At 45.3% G+C, this 23,956-nt stretch overlaps 1 protein-coding gene across 1 annotated transcript in view; it reads left to right on the top strand.

The window, feature by feature from the left end:
- PCTP (phosphatidylcholine transfer protein) overlaps window positions 1-23,956 on the top strand; it is a 182,331-nt gene that overhangs the window by 26,277 nt on the left and 132,098 nt on the right. The window contains exon 2 of the mRNA XM_069200015.1: window positions 11,508-11,625. Coding sequence (XP_069056116.1) covers window positions 11,508-11,625 — 118 coding nt within the window. The remainder of the gene's footprint in view (window positions 1-11,507; window positions 11,626-23,956) is intronic.

Raw genomic sequence — 23,956 nt, 5'->3', positions numbered from 1 at the left:
TATTTATTTATATGGAATTAACGTGGATTTCTTGCAAAATCTGTGGAGTCGGAGAAGGAAAAAAAATATTCCTAACTTTCCTTTTGGTTCATAAGAACCACATCCATCATTTCAAAGAAACCACACCCAACAGTCATTTTGCTATTATCGCTTGGTGAAGAGAAGTGTTAATTTTGTCATTTGAAATGACAGAAGGTGGAGATCCTGGTAGGTCTGTAAGCATAGAGGAACAAGATGAAGATGTGCATGGAGGTCATAAAAAGGAAAGTTGTTGGAAATGGCCTTTCATCCCCAAACTTTTTGCCTTCCTCCTTCTCTTTTTCTGACCTCATTTTTGCTGGCTTTAGGACTCTGCGCACTTTATCACTGCTGATCAGTGCTAAAGTGCATATGATATCTCCTTAAAACATGGTGACATTGGCTCATACCCAATTGGATTATTTAATTTACTTGTAAGTCCCTAGTCAAGTGCACTACATGTGCCCAGGGCCTGTAAATTAAATGCTACTAGTGGGCTGCAGCACTGGTTGTGCCACCCACATAAGTAGCCCCCTAACCATGTCTCAGGCCTGCCACTGCAGGGCCTGTGTGTGCAGTTTCAATGCCACTTCGACTTGGCATTTAAAAGTAATTGCCATGCCTTAAACTCCCCTTTTTCTACATATGTCACCTCTAAAGTAGGCCCTAGGTATCCCATAGGGCAGGTGCTATGAGGGTAAATGGCAGAACATGAACTTGTGTTTTCTATATGTCCTAGTAGTGTAAAACTCCTACATTCGTTTTACACTGCTGTGAGACCTTATCACTAATTCCCTACATTTAGAGTATAGTGAAGTAGATACAGGATCCCCTGTACTACTCTCAAATCATGGTACTTAATTAAGTGTTCGCTACCTGTTTACCAATCATGTTTTTTCTATTTAATATTCTAGGTTCCTGCTAATATTATCCTGAATATGGGTTACTTTCGCTAAGGATTAGGTAGGTGGTTTGGTCCTGATGAATCGCACCAGATCATTATGATTATTGAGCGAGAAACATGTTGACCATGATTTGAGAGTAGTACATGGAATCCTGTATCTACTTTACTATACTCTTAAATTTAGGGAATTAGTGATAATTATTGACACTTATCTCTTATTTTTGGAGGGGAGTTTAGACCTTCATTTATTGTCTCCCTTCACTTTTGTTTTTAATCATGACAGAGGTCGGATAGCACAATAAATTATGTTTTACCTCTAGTCATTTTTAACAGCACCCCCCTTTTTTCATACCAATCCTACATATCCACATCTTTTGACCGTCTGGTTACCACCATAAAAGATCTCCTGCAATGTGCCCCCTTATTGGGCCCATCAGGCATTGCAGTGCCGGCCTGACGAGGAGCACAGCCCTATGATGAAGCATGTCACCAGTTGGTGAGTGAGGGCTCTTGCTTCTAATATTTGAACACCCAGGAACCTGTGAATCATAGGCTCATGTAGTGGAACTGTGTATACACATTTTTGTCCTACCTGTTTGATGGGAGTACTATACACAGGACCAGGATTTCATTTCTGAACCTCCCAATCCACTTTAGCCCCTCTCTTTTTTTGTTGTTGGACATATTTAGTATGGTCAGAATGGTAATAGAAAATCCTGCTTATTGGTGAAGTTGGATTTAATATTGCTATTCTATAAATGCCACTTTTAGAAAGTGAGCATTTCTCTACATTCAAATCCTTCTGTGCCTTACAATCCACATCTGGCTAGGTTTAGTTGACAGTTCCCTTGTGCATTCACTCACACAACCCCAAACACAGGATGCTCCGTCACACTTGCACACATCTGCATACTGAATGGGTTTTCCTGGGCTGGGAGGGTTGAGGGCCTGAGACTTGCATTTGAAAGGACAGTGGCCTTCTCTCACACAATGGACTGCCAAAACCGCTACTGGGACCCTGGCAGACAGGATGGAACTGAACAGGGCTTCTGACCCCACCAACTCCGACACTTCTGAACAGGATACCACTATTGAAGAAACTCTGAACCAGATCCTGAAACCTGCCAAGAGGAACTGCAGGCTGCCCAAAGGACTCGCCTGACTGCTTTACTGAAAAGAACTGCTGCCCTGCTGCCTGGCTGCCCTCTGGCTCTGCTTAGAAGTGCTCTCCAAGGGCTTGGATAGAGCTTATCTCCTGTTCCTTGAATTCTCTGGATCAAAAAGACTCCATCCTGCAAAGAACTCCTTGTGCGGCGAAAATTAGACGCACAGCTTGCCAGAAATGACACACAGCCTGCATCACCGTGAGAAAATCACCGCACGCTGAACCGGGAATGATGCAGCCAGGCTCCCCGAGAGGAGATCGACGCAGCGCCAGCGTTGCGACCGGAACTTCGATGCATGGCCCACTGGATCAAAACAAAGCTGAGCCAGAACGACGCAGCCCAACTTCCTGCACGAAGAATCAACGCACTTCCTGCCAGCTACATAAATTTCCACGCATCGCCCACCGTATCGACGTAGCACCTGTAACTTTATCCTGCACGCCCAGGATTTCTTAGCATTGTCTCCGGGACGTCCAAAAAAACCCGCAACCCGAAGAGGATCCAAGACCGTGCGCCAAAATCGACGCAAAGCCTTCTCTGCGTGAAAACTTATTGACGCACCGCCTGTGTGCCCCAGAGAAATCGATGCACACCTCCCCGTTTTTCACACATCTCCTCCTCTGTGGCCCCTTGAGGAGATTTTGAACGCAAACCAGATACTTTGTGCTTGCAAGAGACACGTTGCTTTTTAATGACTAAAGACTCTTTTTATCATTCTTTGAAGTGATATTTCAATGTGTACTTATTGAATCTCGATCGTTTTGACCTGCATTTATCCAGATAAATATTCTATATTTTTCTAAACACTGTGTGGTGTATTTGTATGGTGCTATACTGTGTTATTGCAGGCTTTATTGCACAAATACTTTACACACTGCCTTCTAAGTTAGGCCTCACTGCTCAGTGCTAAGCTACCAGAGGGTGGGCACAGGATAATTTGGATTGTGTGTGACTTACCCTGACTAGAGTGAGGGCCCTTGCTTGGACAGGGGGTAACCTGGCTGACAACCAAAGACCCCATTTCTAACAAAAGTGATGTGTGAAGATGGTTCACTATTCCCACTTCTGAGACAAAAGCTTGTGCAAGATATGTTGAGTGCACTCTGTTTAGAAAAACCTTTCCAGGGGCACTCAGAAAAAGTACAGCTGTGGTTCTTCCACAACATTTCAAAACTTACCATGAGTGGGTATATCTACATTACATCAGGTAGAGAGCTACGGATCCTTCTGCACCAGGACCAGCTAATTCTTCTGGAGCTGTGCAAAATATATCTATTCCACCAGTGTGCAATGAGCTCTTGGAGATGGTTATCCATTTTAGCAAGTGCCAGGAACATGTTGTTTAAAAAGAATGTAGACATATTCAGCATGCTTGAAAAAGTGAAGAGCCACCACTGTTAATTTGTTTTACTTGACTTTTTAGTTAGCAAAACACGTTATTTGAATATGTTGCATATAGTTTTCTTGTTTATAAAAGTTATTTTTTGGGGCCGTATAAAAAAGCAAAAACTACTTCTAAAATGTTTTTTGTTTTTTTTCTTTGTTAAAACTTAAAATGTTCTTTTCAGAACCACCATATTTACTTGTAAAGTAATCTCTTCTTATTTTTGTAGTTTATGGATCTGGGTGTATCAGTGAATACATAAGTATGCCCCTAGGTCTGTCAGTGAATGCATCTGTCTCTCTCTAGATCCATTTGTATATGCATCAGTGTGTGCCGGGGTGCTTCAGTGTATGCGTCAGTGTGTGCCTGGGTGTGGTAGTGTATACATCTTTATCTGAATTGGTGTGTCAGTGAATGGAGCAGTGTATACCCGGATGTGTGAGTGTATGCATCAGTGTGTGCCTGGATCTCTAAGTGTATGCATTACTGTGTGTTTTGATTTGTCAGTGTCTGCATAACTGTGTCCCTGGATAGGTCAGTGTGTTCATCAAAGTGTGTCTGGATATGATCAACTATGCATAAGTGTGTCCATGAATGAGTTAGTGTATGCATCATGGCGGTCATGCTGTGTCAGTGTATTCATCAGTATGCTCCTAGTTCTGACAGTGTATGCATCAATGTGTCCCTGGGTGAGTCACTGTATAAATTATTGTTTACGTGGATATGTTGGAGTATGCATTAGTGTAGGAAGTTGGCTCTGTATGCACTATTTCAAAGTAAGGAATAGTATGCACAGAGTCCAAGGGTTCCCCTTAGAGGTAAGATAGTGGCAAAAAGAGATAATACTAATGCTCTATTTTGTGGTAGTGTGGTCGAGCAGTAGGCTTATCCAAGGAGTAGTGTTAAGCATTTGTTGTACATACACACAGGCAATAAATGAGGAACACACACTCAGAGACAAATCCAGCCAATAGGTTTTTTTATAGAAAAATATATTTTCTTAGTTTATTTTAAGAACCACAGGTTCAGATTCTACATGTAATATCTCATTTGAAAGGTATTGCAGGTAAGTACTTTAGGAACTTTGAATCATTACATTAGCATGTATACTTTTTACATAAAACACAATAAGCTGTTTTAAAAGTGGACACAGTGCAATTTTCACAGTTCCTGGGGGAGGTAAGTTTTTGTTAGTTTTGTCAGGTAAGTAAGTCACTTACAAGTCTCAGGTTTGGGTCCAAGGTAGCCCACCGTTGGGGGTTCAGAGCAACCCCAAAGTTACCACACCAGCAGCTCAGGGCCGGTCAGGTGCAGAGGTCAAAGAGGTGCCCAAAACGCATAGGCTTCAATGGAGAGAAGGGGGTGCCCCGGTTCCGGTCTGCCAGCAGGTAAGTACCCGCGTCTTCGGAGTGCAGACCAGGGGGGTTTTGTAGTGCACTGGGGGGGACACAAGTCAGCACGAAAAGTACACCCTCAGCAGCGCGGGGGCGGCCGGGTGCAGTGTGCAAACAAGCGTCGGGTTCTCTGTAGATTTCAATGAGAGATCAAGGGATCTCTTCAGCGGTGCAGGCAGGCAAGGGGGGGGCTCCTCGGGGTAGCCACCACCTGGGCAAGGGAGAGGGCCTCCTGGGGGTCACTCCTGCACAGAAGTTCCGTTCCTTCAGGTGCTGGGGGCTGCGGGTGCAGGGTCTTTTCCAGCCGTCGGGACTTTAGGTTCAGGCAGTCGCGGTCAGGGGGAGCCTCGGGATTCCCTCTGCAGGCGTCGCTGTGGGGGCTCAGGGGGGACAACTTTGGTTACTCACGGACTCTGAGTCGCCGGAGGGTCCTCCCTGAAGTGTTGGTTCTCCACCAGTCGAGTCGGGGTCGCCGGGTGCAGTGTTGCAAGTCTCACGCTTCTTGCGGGGAGTTGCAGGGGTCTTTAAATCTGCTCCTTTGAAACAAAGTTGCAGTTCTTTTGGAGCAGTGCCGCTGTCCTCGGAAGTTTCTTGTCTTTCTTGAAGCAGGGCAGTCCTCAGAGGGTTCAGAGGTCGCTGGTCCCTTGGAAAGCGTCGCTGGAGCAGGGTTCTTTGGAAGGCAGGAAACAGGCCGGTAGGACTGGGGCCAAGGCAGTTGGTGTCTTCTGTTCTTCCTCTGCAGGGGTTTTTCAGCTCAGCAGTCTTCTTCTTCTTGTAGTTTCAGGAATCTAAATTCTTAGGTTCAGGGGAGCCCTTAAATACTAAATTTAAGAGCGTGTTTAGGTCTGGGGGGTTAGTAGCCAATGGCGACTAGCCCTGAGGGTGGGTACACCCTCTTTGTGCCTCCTCCCAAGGGGAGGGGGTCACATCCCTAATCCTATTGGGGATTTCTAAAAGTTAGAGTCACTTCAGCTCAGGACACCTTAGGGGCTGTCCTGACTGGCCAGTGACTCCTCCTTGTTATTCTCATTATCTTCTCCGGCCTTGCCGCCAAAAGTGGGGGCCGTGGCCGGAGGGGGCGGGCAACTCCACTAGCTGGAGTGTCCTGCGGTGCTGGCACAAAGGGGTGAGCCTTTGAGGCTCACCGCCAGGTGTGACAGTTCCTGTCTGGGGGAGGTGTTAGCATCTCCACCCAGTGCAGGCTTTGTTACTGGCCTCAGAGTGACAAAGGCACTCTCCCCATGGGGCCAGCAACATGTCTCGGTTGTGGCAGGCTGCTGGAACCAGTCAGCCTACACAGATAGTCGGTTAAGGTTTCAGGGGGCACCTCTAAGGTGCCCTCTGGGGTGTATTTTACAATAAAATGTACACTGGAATCAGTGTGCATTTATTGTGCTGAGAAGTTTGATACCAAACTTCCCAGTTTTCAGTGTAGCCATTATGGTGCTGTGGAGTCCGTGTTTGACAGACTCCCAGACCATATACTCTTATGGCTACCCTGCACTTACAATGTCTATGGTTTGGCTTAGACACTGTAGGGGCACAGTGCTCATGCACTGGTGCCCTCACCTATGGTATAGTGCACCCTGCCTTAGGGCTGTAAGGCCTACTAGAGGGGTGACTTATCTATACTGCATAGGCAGTGTGAGGTTGGCATGGCACCCTGAGGGGAGTGGCATGTCGACTTACTCGTTTTGTTCTCACCAGCACACACAAGCTGGCAAACAGTGTGTCTGTGCTGAGTGAGGGGTCCCCAGGGTGGCATAAGATATGCTGCAGCCCTTAGAGACCTTCCCTGGCATCAGGGCCCTTGGTACCAGGGGTACCAGTTACAAGGGACTTACCTGGATGCCAGGGTGTGCCAATTGTGGAATCAAAAGTACAGGTTAGGGAAAGAACACTGGTGCTGGGGCCTGGTTAGCAGGTCTCAGCACACTTTCAATTCAAAACATAGCATCAGCAAAGGCAAAAAGTCAGGGGGTAACCATGCCAAGGAGGCATTTCCTTACAATTAGTGTGTCCCTGGGTGTATCTGTGTATGCATCAGTGTGTGCTTGGGTTTGGTAGTGTATACTTCAGTGTGTCACTTGGTGTGTCAGTGAATACAACAGTGTATGCCTGGCTGTGTCAGTGTATGCATCAGTGTGTGCTTGGATCTCTCAGCATGTGCATTAGTGTGTCCCTGGAAGTGTCGGTGTATGCATCAGTGTCTCTCTGGATATGGTAGTGTATGCATAAGTGTGTCCATAAATGGGTTACTGTATGCATCATTGTGTGTATGGCTGGGTCAGTATGTTTGTGTGTGCGTCGGTGTATGCGTTAGTGTGTGCATGGGTGTGTCACTGTTTAAATTAATGTCTGCCTGGATATGTTGAAGTATGAATTAGTGTGTCCATGGTTATGTGTCTGTATCCAGCAATGTGTGCTTGAGTGTGGTAGTGTATGCATCAGTGTGTTACTCGGTGTGTTAATGAATGCAACAGTGTATGCCTGGCTGTGTTAGTGTATGCATCAGTGTGTGCCTGGCTCTGTAACTATATGTCTGAATCTGTTAGTGTATACATCAGTGTGTTGTTGCTTATGTTATTCTATGCATCAGTGTATGCACAAATGGGTTTGTGTACGCATTAGTGTGTCCTTGACTGTTACTGTGTACATCAGTGTGCCCTTGGCTGTGTCACTGTATGCATACGTGTCTGCTCAGATATGTTTGCATATCCATTAGTGTGTGCTTGGATGTGTTAATGTATGCATCACTGTGTGTCTGGGTGTTACTTACTTTAGCACAGTAAATGGCTTGTTTAATCTGTATAAGAAGAGAAAACATAAATAAAAGTTACTTTTCATATTGATAACTTGTGTATTAAAATTTGTCAACCTGTAATACAAATAATATCATTCATTGCAAGACAGAAGAATTTAATATTTCTGCATAAAAAATACAAACTTTACACAAGCATGTCACATTCTCCTCTCCACTGTTCTTAGCTTCAATACTTTTGCACTATAAATTAAGTGCAAATAGATACTCATCTTTGGTGGGGAGTGGGGAGGAACAGTTGCACTGACTTTAAAAAAAAAAAAACATAAGTAAATAGCATGTTATTTAAAATTAACATTACTATTTATGATATACATGTATCCACTATCCCTACTTCCGAAAACAAAGCCGATGCCAGATATGTGGAGTACCCAGTATATGAAAAATACCTTTCCAGAGGCACAGATAAAAAGTACAGTTATGTTACTTGCACTGTGTGAAAACATTTAAAAAAAATACCATGAGCAGACATATCTCTGTTACATAGAAAGAAAGTTGCTGATCTTTCTGCGCCAGGCACATCTTTTTCTTTGGGTGCACCAGCTCTGTGAAATATATCTATTTCACCAGTTTGCAATGAGCTCAGGGAGTTGGTGATCTATTGTAGCAAGTACCAAGAATCTGTTCTTTAAAAAGTAAAAAGAAAAAAGGCAGATATAATCAATATGCTTGAAAAAGTGAAGAGCCACCACTGTTAACTTATTTTACAGTTACCAAAACACGTTTTCCAATGTTAACATTACTATGTATGACAAATATTAACCAAATTCTATTAGGTCTACTTGTCAAATTTTATAAGGTTTACTAGTACTAAAAAAGGTGCCTAAAGGCATCTCCCTTGCAGGCTGTATGATGTCATAAAGTACAGTAAGCTGTTGAAGAGCAGAACAATATATCTCTGGTGTTCTTCTAATTATTGAAACAGAAGTTTTACAGCCTTGCTTTAAATCTTTTGCAGAGGTTTGTTCTAGTTCAAAGTTTCTAATCTACATTTCCAGTTTACTACTATGACTGGGTTTCCATGCAAGAATAAGAACATTTGAATATTAACAACTCTTTAGAAAAACATCACCCTTGTTAGGCTGTATGGTGCCTTATTTTGCTGTATACAAAATGCTGCACATGTACTATTGTATTTCTCCAGTAGTAATGCTCCTTAGAACTTTGTTTGAAGAAACAGAAGGTAAGAATTTGGTAGTTTACAGGGTAGTCTATGTATAAATATAATTTTAGTATTAGTACACTCTGTCCATCCAGTTTTGTTTTTATATAGTTGGTGTAATGTCCAGATGTAATACTTATACCTTCATGGAAAATAATGGCTGTACAGGTATATGTTTTCTAAGAATTGAAATGTGCCCTGCTTTAACATTTATAATTAGAGTTTCCATCTTAGTTCCATCTGCATTGCATCGCTGTAGCATTAAAATAATATACCTGCCAGTTCTTCTTATGTTCAGAGTTGATAACAGATCTGACTTGCAATTTGTGCAGGTATTATTCTGTGATGCATCTTCAAACAATATGTCAAAACTGACAGTTTTACAGGCTGGTAGAGTTAAGTAGATAATTCACTGTGTATCTGTCTGTTTTTGAAGAAAAGGAAACATTTTCACAGTCATGCTGCCATGAATAACTTAGTCCAAATAGGTCATCAGGAGGTACCATCTCTTCTTCTAAGATATCAAGTACGACCATCAAGAATTCTTGTGCATCTTCTTGAGTGTTTTGTGTAAAATGTACAGATCTAGTGCACACATCAACAAGATGATGAGATGCAGCATATGTTTTACTTTTATGACAAGACAATCGTTCTGACAATATAAAGAGTGTAGAGCATAATCTTTTATCCTTATTCTGTTTAACTGCATGAACCAGAGCAAGTAAAGAGAACAATGCATTGAGGATTACATTGGCATAGCACTTGACTCCAGATACGTTTGAAAACTGATAACCTATAACCTCACCACCTTTGTTACGTTTGTTTTTCCACAACACTTTCTTGTTTGGTTTCTGTTTCTTTTTCTCAGGAATGTCAGCATGATCCTTCAAAATCTTTTGTTTTGGTAATCTAGGTTTTTCATAGACTGGGTACTGTCCTAAGTGAGGTGCATACAGCTTTCTCAAACAGTTATACTATATCTTACACCTTGAATCAGCATTTACTTTACTGTCATGAAACTCTGTTAGTTAGAAACCAGGCAAATTTCTAACCTGTGAAAAAACTACATATCACATCTCTTCCTTAAAAACAGTACTACCAATGTTAATAAATGAAGAGTGTACACTTAGGCCCTGAGACTTTTGAAATGTTGCAGCATATGCTAAACAAATTGGATACTGCATTCTGCGAATTTACAGGTCCTTTACAAGCAAAAAACAGGCAACAGACCTTTGTACACTTCAACATCATCAAATTTAATTGATAAGAATTGAACCTAATTTCTATTTAGATACAAATTGAAATAAATTATTTTGTGTATGACTCCTTTAGCTAGTTCTTCTTCAACATCTAGATTTCAACGCAAAATCACCCTGCAGTTCTTACAAACAAGTAGACACGTTTCTAATTCCTGAGCTTTTGAAACAGACTTTTCAAAAAAAAAAAAAAAAAATGAAAATCCAATGTGGACTCTAGTTTTTCATTCAAGACTATTGTTACTCCTTGATGTTCCATTTTATCAACTGATGTAAGATTTATTATTTGTTGTTTCTCCAGCTGCAGAACTTCTTCATTAAAAGAGATCTATTCTTGAAGTGTAGGCACTAGACACACAGTGGATTTTTCTTGTCGAATACATTCAAACATTGACAGTGCTGCAGATTTTTTTGGAAGTAAATATATTCTTTGTAAGTTGTTTTTCCAAACAGTGTTTCCCTTTTACTGACAGTATTCCAACTTTGATGTCCTTCAGAATATTTCCATATTGCATATCAGAGTCTTGATGCATACTTCTAGTTAGTTCTTTGTGTTGGAAATTCAACTAAATGTTTATATTTCCAATGCTCCTTAAGGAATTGTGAGTTTCTTCATGTAAGTGTGTCTTAAATACAGGCTGTACTTTCAGAGCAGTAAGTTGTAATATATCACCAAACACAATTATGTGCTTTCCTCCAAAAAGCGCATCATCCTCTGTCTTCAATATCTGTTGCTTTCTTAAATCCACAAAGGCAAGCATTAAGTTGGACACCATGCTCACCTCATCAATGATCAAAAGCCTCACCAGATAACTTTTGATACTCTAGTTTATTATTGTGTTCAACAGGTAGCACAAGTAGATGATACAGGGTGACTCCTTTGATGTTGTGAGCAGCTAATCCAGTAGAGGAAGATAAAACACATGACAACATAGAGTCTGGAGTCATCTGTACATATCTGCTTAGAGCTTGAGTTAGAAAGCTTTTTTCAATGCCAGCTTGCCCACTAATATAGAAAACAATTGGCTTAAAACTTGAACACTTGTATTCATTGTATTCATGCAGGAATCCATGTTGAAACAATCTCTGCCTTCTCAAAATATATGTTAGTCTCTATGAGTTTTCCATTGCTTTTATTAATATCTATATCAGTATAGGCATTGACGTTTCATTGAACTGAACCAAAGTATACGTTTTGAAAATGTCATGAAGATTCATCAAGCGGCGCCAAAGTTATTGGCAAAACAAAAAATGCTCAGTCAGTGGTTCTAACTTTGACTACCTAGTGGCGACCACCACTAGGTAATATATATGTATATATATATATCACCCCGATTCAATTAAATGTGCTTCACACTACATATCTTTCCACCATCATTTCTTTTTTCTTTCATTTTAACAGGATTCTGGGCTTTATGAGTACAAAATCTTTGGTGTTCTTCCTGACTGTCCTCCCGAGCTATGCGCAGATGTCTATATGGATTTAGACTACAGAAAACAATGGGATCAGTATGTTAAAGGTTGGTAAATTGCAGAATGGGTCGTACTGTGGACAAAACTATTGTTTATCATTTTAGGCAGTGCATTCAATTTTCTTTTATGCTTAACTAGTTTTAAATATTTTTCATAATAGCATTTACTCCAAAATAATACATTTAACATGTCTAACTTCATTCTATTATTGGTTTACATACCACTTACCATGGATTAGCCTATGATTGTTAATTGAACATACCATGGATTATAAAGGTTTGTAGTGCAGCGGAAACCATAATTTGCCTTCCTAAATCCAAACCTTAGAAGTTATGCATATCTTGAATTGTACAGGATCTGTGCAGATAATAGATAATCAATGATTTACATATCTTAGCCAGATAAAAACCACCAGGTTTTTCCATCTTTTCTTTAACCCTAGGCAGAGTTCTAGTATTTTCTACCACCCCAAGATAGTCTTTGGCTTTTTTTTCAGTTCTCCCTATTCACCACAGGTGCTGTCACTTGATGTGGGCAAATTTGATTTGTTTAAAAAATCACTTTCTTTTTTTTTTCACCAACTACTAGTGCAGTGTGCCCTAGGAGGCTCTCTCTTTCATATCCCAATGTCATAATCATTTCTTAATCTCTGTGATTTTGGAGGGTTGTCTACCCTCTAGATTGACTGTTGGTTGAGTGGGAAGGGAGAAGAGAGAATGTTCCCAGCTACTCTACCAGCTGAGTAAATTAAATGGGAGATTGGGTTTGGAAGGGAAAAGACTGAGAACATTCCTAGTTATTCCCTTCATTTCCCTATTTTGTGGTTCACTTTCTTTTTGGTCCGGTGGAGAGTGAAGACATTAGAAGACTATCCTTTACATCTTTTACCAATCCGGTCAAAATCACCAACCATCATGATAAAGTTGTGGGGACCACAAAAGGAGGAATTTGGAGACATTCCAACCTTTCAGCCTCTGTCTTCTACTTTCCTATCTCTTATTTATTTGATGGGGTGTGACGAGGGCTAAGAGGTAGATGGTAGGGGTGCCTGCCTCACCCTTGCAACTCACTCTAGCTCATAAAGGAGACTGGGAGCAGAATGCCAGGTAAACAAAGCAAATATTTTAGTTTGTGTCCCGTAACATCCTATTGGGGACTGGTAAGACCTTCCCACAAACCTCCACCCAATATGATGGGGAGATAACATAACATGTACCTTTTGTGCTGTGCCTCTGCCCCATCACTTTACAGGACAGCAGATGAGACCGCACCAGAAGCATGGTTTGTGTACCCTGCCATGCTATTTTGTTGTTGGTTGAATATGGTTCAAGAGGGATTAGGACTGCACACAGAAAGGATCATGGACCATGCTGCAAGCGGGTTGGACAATGGGGACAAGAACGAGTTTTGAGAGAGTTGGCGAATGTCAAGAGTGTTTGAAGGACTGTTGTGAGGGACGGTGAATGATAACAAGGGGCTAGAAGGACTGAGGGACACTTTTCCATTGGAGACCGAGACACAAGTTCCGATTTTTCTGTCCTCATAAATTGAGGGTGTAATTTTTTTCATATACCTTTTTTTGTTTGTTAAGAACTGAAAATTATACATACTTAAAACAAACTAAAGCAGTGGTATTATTTCACATTCACTCTCATTTTAAATGCACTGCCATTTTGCTGTGCTGTACAATGCACAATTAGGCTAACTGAAATGTAGCCTTATTCTGAAGAAAGACCTGCAGATTTAGTAAAGTCAGCCTTATTACCCTAGTGTACTGTTTCCCTTTTCCTGGGAAATATTCGTCGCACAAGAAGAGATGGTCACCTTCTCATTAGTGCCTATCTGTAGTTTCAGTTGTATCACATTTTTTTGCATCTATCATTGGACTGAGAGGCAAGTATATAAATGTATTAACAAAATGTGTAGAAACTGATCGGACCGAAGCTGTAGTCCATTGAAATGGCAGTTTGCTCTTCGAATGTGTTTTGATGCTTGCTGGCTATTCTTGGATGAAACATTTTGGGGGTCATTACAACCCTGGCGGATGGTGTTAAAGTGGCGGTAAGACTGCAAACAGGGCGGTGAAAAAAAAAAAGGGAATTATGACCGTGGTGGAAACCGCCAACAAAGACAGCCACTTTAACACTCCGACCGCCACGGTGGGACAGACAAACAGCGTGGCGGTCACCGCCAACAGACAGGCGGGAGACAAAGTACCGCCCACAGTATCACAACCTACCAATCCGCCACCTTTTCCGGGGTGGATTCACCGTGGATAAAAACACTGCGGAAACAGCCATTTCAATGGGAAAACCCTCACCTCTACACACTCCACGAGGAAGGAGAACACCATGGAGCCGGAACTCCAAATACTCCCTGCGATAGTCTTCCTGCTCCTGTACGATCATCATCAACGCCGGCGCCGAAGACAACAGTGAGTACTGCACCTACGACATAGGGGAGGGGGGAGGGAAAAGTCAGGGACACACACACACGCAACACCCCCACCCCCACCCCGACCCTCACCTACTACAACACACACATGAATGCATATCTGTTGGAAAATGGGTTATTGGTAGGGCAGGTAGGTACCTACACCTAGCAACAAGCCACAAACCTCCACATAAGTACAGTTAGGTCTCAGTAAATTAATCCCAGCTCTACCCTTGGTAGCTTGGCATCGAGCGTCAAGGCTTAACTTAGGAGACAAAGTGTAAAGCATTCAAATATCACAAAACAGTAATTAAATAAAACACAGGAAACAGTTTAAAAATCCAAAACCAATTTATAAAAATAGTTTATATTTTTATCTTTAAAATGACACAAAAACGATTAAAATCGGTTCAGGGGAACCGGAGATATGAATTTTTAAAGTATTATTATTTTCTAGCGCTTAGAAACAAAAAGCGCCAATCGGGTCATCTGGTTGCACCAGGACCGGGGCAAAGTCAAACTTTCAGGCCGACCGCAATGGAGCCCTGCTCGGCTACAAGTCGCGGGAGGCCTCGGTTAAAAAGTTACCTTCTGACTTAGTCTCTTTTTTGATGTTTTTCTTCCCCGGGACGAACCTGCCAGTTGGATCCGACCTCCTGGAACCCTTGTCCGGATACGCGAAGTCGGTTTCCTCGGTGGTGATTTTTACCTTCGGACTTAGTCGTTTTTTCGAGATGAAAATCCTTCGACCGGGGTAAACCTGGATCTTGATCCGACGTCCGTGGAGCCCTTCTCGGATACGATGGCTGGAAGGTCCCGGTCAACTTTTTACGTTCGGACTTAGGGCCTGATTCTAACTTTGGAGGACGGTGTTAAACCGTCCCAAAAGTGGCGGATATACCACCTACCGTATTACGAGTCCATTATATCCTATGGAACTCGTAATACGGTAGGTGGTATATCCGCCACTTTTGGGACGGTTTAACACCGTCCTCCAAAGTTAGAATCAGGCCCTTAGTCTCTTTTTTGGATGTTTTTCTTTACCGGGACGAACCACGAAGTCAGGCCGGGTCGCGGTTGAGGCAAGCCGGCTAGAATTTCCGCGTCGGGTCGGTCACTTTATGGAGCTTTTTTTCAAAAATTCTCCAATCTTTTCCAAACTTCTGGGGCTTCACCCAGATGTTCTTTTAAGGTTCTTTTGGGGTCCACAGCTCACCCCAAGGGTCCAGAAGTTCTGTGATGGTCCTTGGGGGGTGCGGACTTCAACTCCCAGAATACACCTGGCGCAAACTCCTTTTTGGCCACTGGACAGTGGTCAGCTGGTCGCTTTCTTCAGGAGTTGGTGCAGGGGACTCTGGTTTAGCAATTTTTCACCTGTAGCAAACAGGGAGTCCCTCCTTGAACCAGTTGAAGCCAGGCAAAGTCCTTCTTGTGGTGAAGCCCAAGTGTGCAGCTGGTGCAGTCCTTCTGAGTGCAGGGTCCAGCAGGGCAGTCCTTCTTCTTTAGTTCCTTTCTTGTTGAATTCTGGAGGGGATCTGAGGCGTGGGTGCAGGTCTGCCAGTTTTATCCTTGCTCCTGGGTGAAAAGCAGGGGGGCCCTGGTTCTCCAGTCAGGGACAGGGTCGTCCCCCTGTGATGACCACTTCCTGGGAAGTGTGGCAAAAATCCATCCCAGAAGGCAACAGTCTCTAAAAATCCAAAATGGATGAATCTGATTTTTGGAGGAGAGATCTGGCTGAGCCCACCCACTGGTGTGGCTAAAAATCATAAACACACCCCTCTCCTGCCCTCTCCTAATCTAATTAAGGGGGCACCTAGCTGTCTGGGGTTGCAGGATGTGGGGGTGTTGCTGGGTGCTCCAGATGTCCTTCTCTGCCTTTGAAGACCAGTTTGGCAGCCCTCCCCCTTCCTGCCTCACCATCTGCTGAGGGGAGATTCTCTCCCCCAAGCACATTCCTTTGTGTGAAGCCAGGCCACTTCACACCTCATTAAAGTAGCCTGGCAGAAGCTGCTGCAGGCTGACCAATCAGAGCACAGCAGCAAAAACAGTGCAGAGCTGAAATTGGCAACTTTTTAGGTAAAGTCTAAACTTTTTACCTGTACTAGTTATATTAAATCCAACAACTGGAAGTTGTGGGATTTATTACAACAATCAATTTGATACCAAATTCTTGGTATGTAACATTTAAGGAGACTTTAAAATTTAAAATAAAGTCTGCCCATTCTAGCCTATGAAGGCCATTTACTTCAATGAGGGAAAAACTAATTTGGCTGTTTTTACCTCACCAGGGCTTATAAATCTATTTTTATAAAGTCCCTGCTTATAGTTACATGGCACCCAGCCCTAGGGGCATATAGGGCACACCTTAGGGGTGACTTATATGTAAAAATAAGGTAGTTTAAGACTTTGGAAGTACCTTTAATTCCAAAGTCGAATTTGCATATAACTTTAATTTAAAAGCAGCCAGCAAGGCAGGCTTGCTTTTAAAATGACACTGGGCACCTCAGCAATGCACCTAGGTGTGCACCACCTATGCTGTGGTCCCTAAACCTACATGCCCTACCATATACTAGGGACTTATAGGTAGGTTAACTTAGCCAATTATAATTAGCCTAATTTGCATATCCATTTTACACAGAGCACAGGCCCTGGGACTGGTTAGCAGTACCCAGGGCACCATCAGAGTCAGGAAAACACCAGCATAAAGTGGAAAATGGGGGCAAAAAGTTATGGGGCCTCTGCAATCAGCCCTAGTTTCTCACACAACCCCCCCCAGCCCACACGCCCAGGAGACTCAGCCCAACCCTGGGAGAGTCTTCCTGGCTTGTTAGGCGAGGAAGACAGTGAAGAAAACTGGCTGTCCCTTTGCAGGGCCTACTCTGCCTTATATCCTCCTGTCAGGGTCACTCCCTCTGGGTAGTGAAGCCATCCCAACAGTAAAAGGACCCAATTCAAACTGAAACTTCCCTCTAGGGGGGTCTTCCTCCTCTCTCTCTGCCAACTTGGGTAGTGAGGTGCCCACCTCCCCTACTCCAAACTTTGCTAGGGCAACACCTAGCTTACCCAAAGAGGTCACCCAACACTTGAGCAACCCCACCATGACCAACAGGGTCAGGGGGCCTACTTTGCTATTGGCCCCTGGGGTCTGCCTCCCAGGCCAAGTACAGTGCTGCCAGGAAGGCTAGCACCCAGCAGAGGCTACTGACAGCTGTCAGTACCCAGAACCACACCCTAAGCTCTCCACTGACAGGTGGCTGAGCTGCTTTAGGGGCAACTTTGGGGTCCTGGCAACCCTCTTGCTGTCTAGAGTGGGGGGCTACCACCTCCTGTGGCAGACACCCTCCTTCCACTCTCCCTTCTGTCAGTGCAGGGGCAACACCTTGCATCTGGACAGCTGCCTGACTACTCAGGACTTCCTTGGGGTCAGGTGAGGCCTCACCAGTGCCAACTCTGGGCTCCCCCCCTACTGGGGCAGAAGGCCCTTGGCTCCCTGGAACTCTCTTTAAGAGTGGCCTACCCTTCCTTTTCTTCTTTCCTTTTCTTGGGGACCCCTGTCTCCTAACTGTAGGGACTGACTCCCCAGGACTTTGGGTTGGGGGGGGCGCCCTGAGCGACCACCCCATCTGTGACCAGACTCACCTCTGGGAGGTCATTGCCCAGGATACAATCTAGGGGGAGGTCAGCACTGACTACCACCCTAATCCAGTCAAGGATACCCTCCCTCTCTAGGGGCACTATGGCTACAGGTTTGGAGGTGACCTCCCCTGTGGCTATCCTGACTTTCTTTGTCTTTCCTGGGACATACATGTCTGGGGTCACTAACCGGTCACTCACTATAGTATGACTGGCACCGGTGTCTCTCAGGCCAGTGGTAGGGATCCCATTCACTTGCATGTGGTGGAAGTGCCTACTCCCACCCTCAGGGATCACCAGCTTACCATCTGGTCCTGTCTCCAAGCACAATGCTAGGAGGACTTCATCATCTGAGGAGTCCTCCTCTATGGCTACACTGGACAGCCCAGTGCTAACCACCTTCTTTGGACAGGCTGCATCTCCTCTGAAGTGACTTGTCTGCTGACAGTCAAAGCAAGCCCTACTGTCCAAGAGCTTTTTTAACCCTGGGTCTCCCTGTCTCTGATTGTCAGAGTGGGAGTGGGATTTACTCTCCTCCTTCTTAGGGTTCTGGGGTACAGAGGGAGTCTCTGTGGTGGGCTTACCACCTCCCTCCTTAGGTTTTTGGGGACCTGTCCCCCCCCTTCTTGGAGTCTCCCCCCTGGGACTTGACAACCACCCTGGTTCTCAACCACTCATCAGCTGCCTCCCCTAGCTCTCTAGGGTTGGTCTGCTTAGAGTCCACTAGATGCTGGCGTAACCTTTCTTGGATACAATTGGTCAAGATGTGCTCTCTCATGATCAGATTGTATAACCCCTCATAAGTATTTACTTTGTTGCCAATAATCCAGCCCTCTAGTGCCTTTAGTGAAATGTCCACAAAGTCAACCCAAGACTGGGTACTGACCTTCTGGGTGTCCCTGAACTTCATTCTATATTGCTCTGGGGTCAGACCAAACTTCTTGACTAAGCACCTCTTCATACTAGGGTATGAATCTGCCTCCTCCCCCCTTAAGGTCAGAAGCCTATCCCTCCCTGAGTTGGGGACCAACTCCCACAAAAGGGAACCCCAGTATTGAGGCCTAACCCTTCTCATTTGGAGTGCCCTCTCAAAGGCCCCTAGCCACTTATCTATGTCATCCCCCTCTACATAAGCAGGAACCACCCCCTTGGGTAATCTCGGGCAAGCTTCCCCACCCATGGACACCTCAGCTTCTTTATCGCTGCTTCCATCTCTTTTCTCTTTGTATGCCCACTTTTTCTTTTCTAGGGCCAGCTTCTCTGCTTCCAAAGCTATGTATGCTAGCTGGGCCTCCAGCTCTCTTTCTCTGATGGATGGGTTCTCTCCTCCTGAAAGGACCCCCTTCCCACCACTAGCTTTGGATCTGCCCCTAGTGACTGTATTTACTGAGGACCGTTCTTCCTCGTCCTCACTTAGGGTCAGATGCCTTCCCTCCCCTGAGTGGTTAGAGCTTGCATCCTCCCTTCTTTCTCCCTCCTCTGGAGCTTCTTCTGACTCTACCTCTTGGGCCTCAGCCCATGCTGTCAGGGATGTGATCAGGATTTGCTTCCTGAGATCAGTGGTTGCAGGCAACCCTCTTTCAATACACAACCCCCTAAGCTGGACTACTGTCAGTGTGGGTAGGCTAGCCAGATCAAGCTCCATGGTTCCCTAGTTTTGTGTCAACAAAAACTTTTTGCAAAAAGTGGTAACAAGAATTTAGAAAAATTACAAAAATTCAATAATTGAAATTAATCCAAATTAATTAAAAATTAAAAACAATTTTTGCACTAGGACAATTTAAAGGATTTTTAATTTGTTTTATCTAAAACTGTAACGTGATATTGAACACAAGTACAGGATCCCGTCGCTGCTTCCAATTATGTTGGAAAATGGGTTATTGGTAGGGCAGGTAGGTACCTACACCTAGCAACAAGCCACAAACCTCCACATAAGTACAGTTAGGTCTCAGTAAATTAATCCCAGCTCTACCCTTGGTAGCTTGGCATCGAGCGTCAAGGCTTAACTTAGGAGACAAAGTGTAAAGCATTCAAATATCACAAAACAGTAATTAAATAAAACACAGGAAACAGTTTAAAAATCCAAAACCAATTTATAAAAATAGTTTATATTTTTATCTTTAAAATGACACAAAAACGATTAAAATCGGTTCAGGGGAACCGGAGATATGAATTTTTAAAGTATTATTATTTTCTAGCGCTTAGAAACAAAAAGCGCCAATCGGGTCATCTGGTTGCACCAGGACCGGGGCAAAGTCAAACTTTCAGGCCGACCGCGATGGAGCCCTGCTCGGCTACAAGTCGCGGGAGGCCTCGGTTAAAAAGTTACCTTCTGACTTAGTCTCTTTTTTTATGTTTTTCTTCCCCGGGACGAACCTGCCAGTTGGATCCGACCTCCTGGAACCCTTGTCCGGATACGCGAAGTCGGTTTCCTCGGTGGTGATTTTTACCTTCGGACTTAGTCGTTTTTTCGAGATGAAAATCCTTCGACCGGGGTAAACCTGGATCTTGATCCGACGTCCGTGGAGCCCTTCTCGGATACGATGGCTGGAAGGTCCCGGTCAACTTTTTACGTTCGGACTTAGTCTCTTTTTTGGATGTTTTTCTTTACCGGGACGAACCACGAAGTCAGGCCGGGTCGCGGTTGAGGCAAGCCGGCTAGAATTTCCGCGTCGGGTCGGTCACTTTATGGAGCTTTTTTTCAAAAATTCTCCAATCTTTTCCAAACTTCTGGGGCTTCACCCAGATGTTCTTTTAAGGTTCTTTTGGGGTCCACAGCTCACCCCAAGGGTCCAGAAGTTCTGTGATGGTCCTTGGGGGGTGCGGACTTCAACTCCCAGAATGCACCTGGCGCAAACTCCTTTTTGGCCACTGGACAGTGGTCAGCTGGTCGCTTTCTTCAGGAGTTGGTGCAGGGGACTCTGGTTTAGCAATTGTTCACCTGTAGCAAACAGGGAGTCCCTCCTTGAACCAGTTGAAGCCAGGCAAAGTCCTTCTTGTGGTGAAGCCCAAGTGTGCAGCTGGTGCAGTCCTTCTGAGTGCAGGGTCCAGGTGCAGGCCAGGGGTCCAGCAGGGCAGTCCTTCTTCTTTAGTTCCTTTCTTGTTGAATTCTGGAGGGGATCTGAGGCGTGGGTGCAGGTCTGCCAGTTTTATCCTTGCTCCTGGGTGAAAAGCAGGGGGGCCCTGGTTCTCCAATCAGGGACAGGGTCGTCCCCCTGTGATGACCACTTCCTGGGAAGTGTGGCAAAAATCCATCCCAGAAGGCAACAGTCTCTAAAAATCCAAAATGGATGAATCTGATTTTTGGAGGAGAGATCTGGCTGAGCCCACCCACTGGTGTGGCTAAAAATCATAAACACACCCCTCTCCTGCCCTCTCCTAATCTAATTAAGGGGGCACCTAGCTGTCTGGGGTTGCAGGATGTGGGGGTGTTGCTGGGTGCTCCAGATGTCCTTCTCTGCCTTTGAAGACCAGTTTGGCAGCCCTCCCCCTTCCTGCCTCACCATCTGCTGATGGGAGATTCTCTCCCCCAAGCACATTCCTTTGTGTGAAGCCAGGCCACTTCACACCTCATTAAAGTAGCCTGGCAGAAGCTGCTGCAGGCTGACCAATCAGAGCACAGCAGCAAAAACAATGCAGAGCTGAAATTGGCAACTTTTTAGGTAAAGTCTAAACTTTTTACCTGTACTAGTTATATTAAATCCAACAACTGGAAGTTGTGGGATTTATTACAACAATCAATTTGATACCAAATTCTTGGTATGTAACATTTAAGGAGACTTTAAAATTTAAAATAAAGTCTGCCCATTCTAGCCTATGAAGGCCATTTACTTCAATGAGGGAAAAACTAATTTGGCTGTTTTTACCTCACCAGGGCTTATAAATCTATTTTTATAAAGTCCCTGCTTATAGTTACATGGCACCCAGCCCTAGGGGCATATAGGGCACACCTTAGGGGTGACTTATATGTAAAAATAAGGTAGTTTAAGACTTTGGAAGTACCTTTAATTCCAAAGTCGAATTTGCATATAACTTTAATTTAAAAGCAGCCAGCAAGGCAGGCTTGCTTTTAAAATGACACTGGGCACCTCAGCAATGCACCTAGGTGTGCACCACCTATGCTGTGGTCCCTAAACCTACATGCCCTACCATATACTAGGGACTTATAGGTAGGTTAACTTAGCCAATTATAATTAGCCTAATTTGCATATCCATTTTACTCAGAGCACAGGCCCTGGGACTGGTTAGCAGTACCCAGGGCAACATCAGAGTCAGGAAAACACCAGCATAAAGTGGAAAATGGGGGCAAAAAGTTATGGGGCCTCTGCAATCAGCCCTAGTTTCTCACAATATCCAAACATAACAGTAACAACCCAAAACCCCCCGGAAGAATGCAAAGACAAAAGGAAATGAGTGCAACCATGGTAATGTATCAAAATACAGTAAGCAAATATATACAGATATATTTTCACATTCAACAAAATATACATCACGATTAGTAGTGCAGGTATGCACCATTCAATGTCCGTTGGCCACTGTGCCCAAAATGCATGGGCGAGGCCCACACACGATACCTGAGCAAAACGGAGAGAACACTGCTGGGGCATCAGATAGAAATACAACAGGCACCTCAGGGGGAAGGGAAGGGGGGGGGGCACCTCAGCCGGATGACAGCACCACGCCAGATCCATGAGGGGGCTCCATGCCCATTGATGTATCCTGGGGAGTGCAAAGCCACAGTCTCTCAAGTCTCTACAGTGGGTGGCTTGCCCACTGTTCAATCCTGGGGAGTGCAAAGCCACAGTCTCTCAAGTCTCTACATTGGGTGGGTTGCCCACTGTTCAATCCTGGGGAGTGCAAAGCCACAGTCTCTCAAGTCTCTACAGTGGGTGGGTTGCCCACTGTTCAATCCTGGGGAGTGCAAAGCCACAGTCTCTCAAGTCGATAACAGTCTCCACTGGTTCTGGAGGGGGACTGGTGCCCAGAGTGCTTCATCCTGTTAAGGACAGACGGAGTGGCTGCTGTTCTCCACTGGTTCTGGAGGGGGACTGGTGCCCACAGTGCTTCATTCTGTTAAGGACTGAGGTAGTGGATGCATGTCTCCACTGGTTCTGGAGGGGGACTGGTGCCCACAGTGCTTCATTCTGTTAAGGACTGAGGTAGTGGATGCATGTCTCCACTGGTTCTGGAGGGGGACTGGTGCCCAGAGTGCATCACTCTCCCCATGACGGTCCCAGTTCCGTCACTGCCCCTGCCGCACATGGGCTAGCGGTGCTTGACTTGGCGGTGCTTGCCCTGTTGAGTGGTGCTTGACTTTGCTGTCTCTGACCTGTTCAGCGGTGCTTGCCATGGCGGTCTTTGCCCTGTTCAGCGGTGCCTGCCATGGCAGTCTTTGCCCTGTTCAGCGGTGCTTGCCCTGTTCAGCGGTGCTTGACTTTGCTGTCTCTGACCCGTTCAGCGGTGGTTGCCATGGCGGTCTTTGCCTTGTTCAGCGGGGCTTGCCCTGTTCAGCGGTGCTTGACTTTGCTGTCTCTGACCTGTTCAGCGGTGCTTGCCATGGCGGTCTTTGCCCTGTTCAGCGGTGCTTGCCCTGTTCAGCGGTGCTTGACTTTGCTGTCTCTGACCTGTGCAGCGGTGTTTGCCATGGCGGTCCCTCATTGCCCAGCGGGGCTGTGGCTGCCGGGGCCCTCCTGGGCACTGACTCTGGCGGCGGCCTCCTGGCCAGTGACAATGGGACTGCCCTCCTGGGCACTGACTCTGGCGGTGGCCTCCTGGCCAGTGACGATGGGACTGCCCTCCTGGGCACTGACTCTGGCGGTGGCCTCCTGGCCAGTGACGATGGGGCTGGCGGTGGCCTCCTGGGCAGCGGGGATGATGGCGGGCTTCTCCGCCGTGCTGCTCTTCCCAGACTTTGGCGCTGCCTTCTGCCCCTTTCCCACCTTGGGAGGAGTCACAGCTGAGTTGACAGTCCCCACGGGAACCTTGTGAGCGGCTTTGCCGGCTGGAGTCTTCCCCCATCCCGTCGGGCACTGTCCAACTTCTGGTGCTTCACAGGGTGGGGACTGGCTGTGCTGTGGCTCGTGTCACACTGGCTGCCCTGGTGCCCGGTGCACTCCAGATACCTCTAACAGGCACCACTGGTACCGGAGATTCTTTGGCTGAGGTGCTACTACGGGACCTATGAATTGGAGGGGGGGTGGCAGGAAAGAGGTCAAGGTTGCTCAGGAAAAGTTTCTGACGAACACTGGGACGGGTAGATGGAGGGGGTCTGGGAGTGGAGGAAGAGGAGGTGGTTGTAGGAGGTGTAACTTT

Source organism: Pleurodeles waltl, chromosome 7, assembly GCF_031143425.1.
Source record: "Pleurodeles waltl isolate 20211129_DDA chromosome 7, aPleWal1.hap1.20221129, whole genome shotgun sequence".
Lineage (NCBI taxonomy): Eukaryota > Metazoa > Chordata > Amphibia > Caudata > Salamandridae > Pleurodeles > Pleurodeles waltl.
Note: the sequence above shows the minus strand (reverse complement) of the source record. Positions and strands in the feature narration are given on the sequence as shown.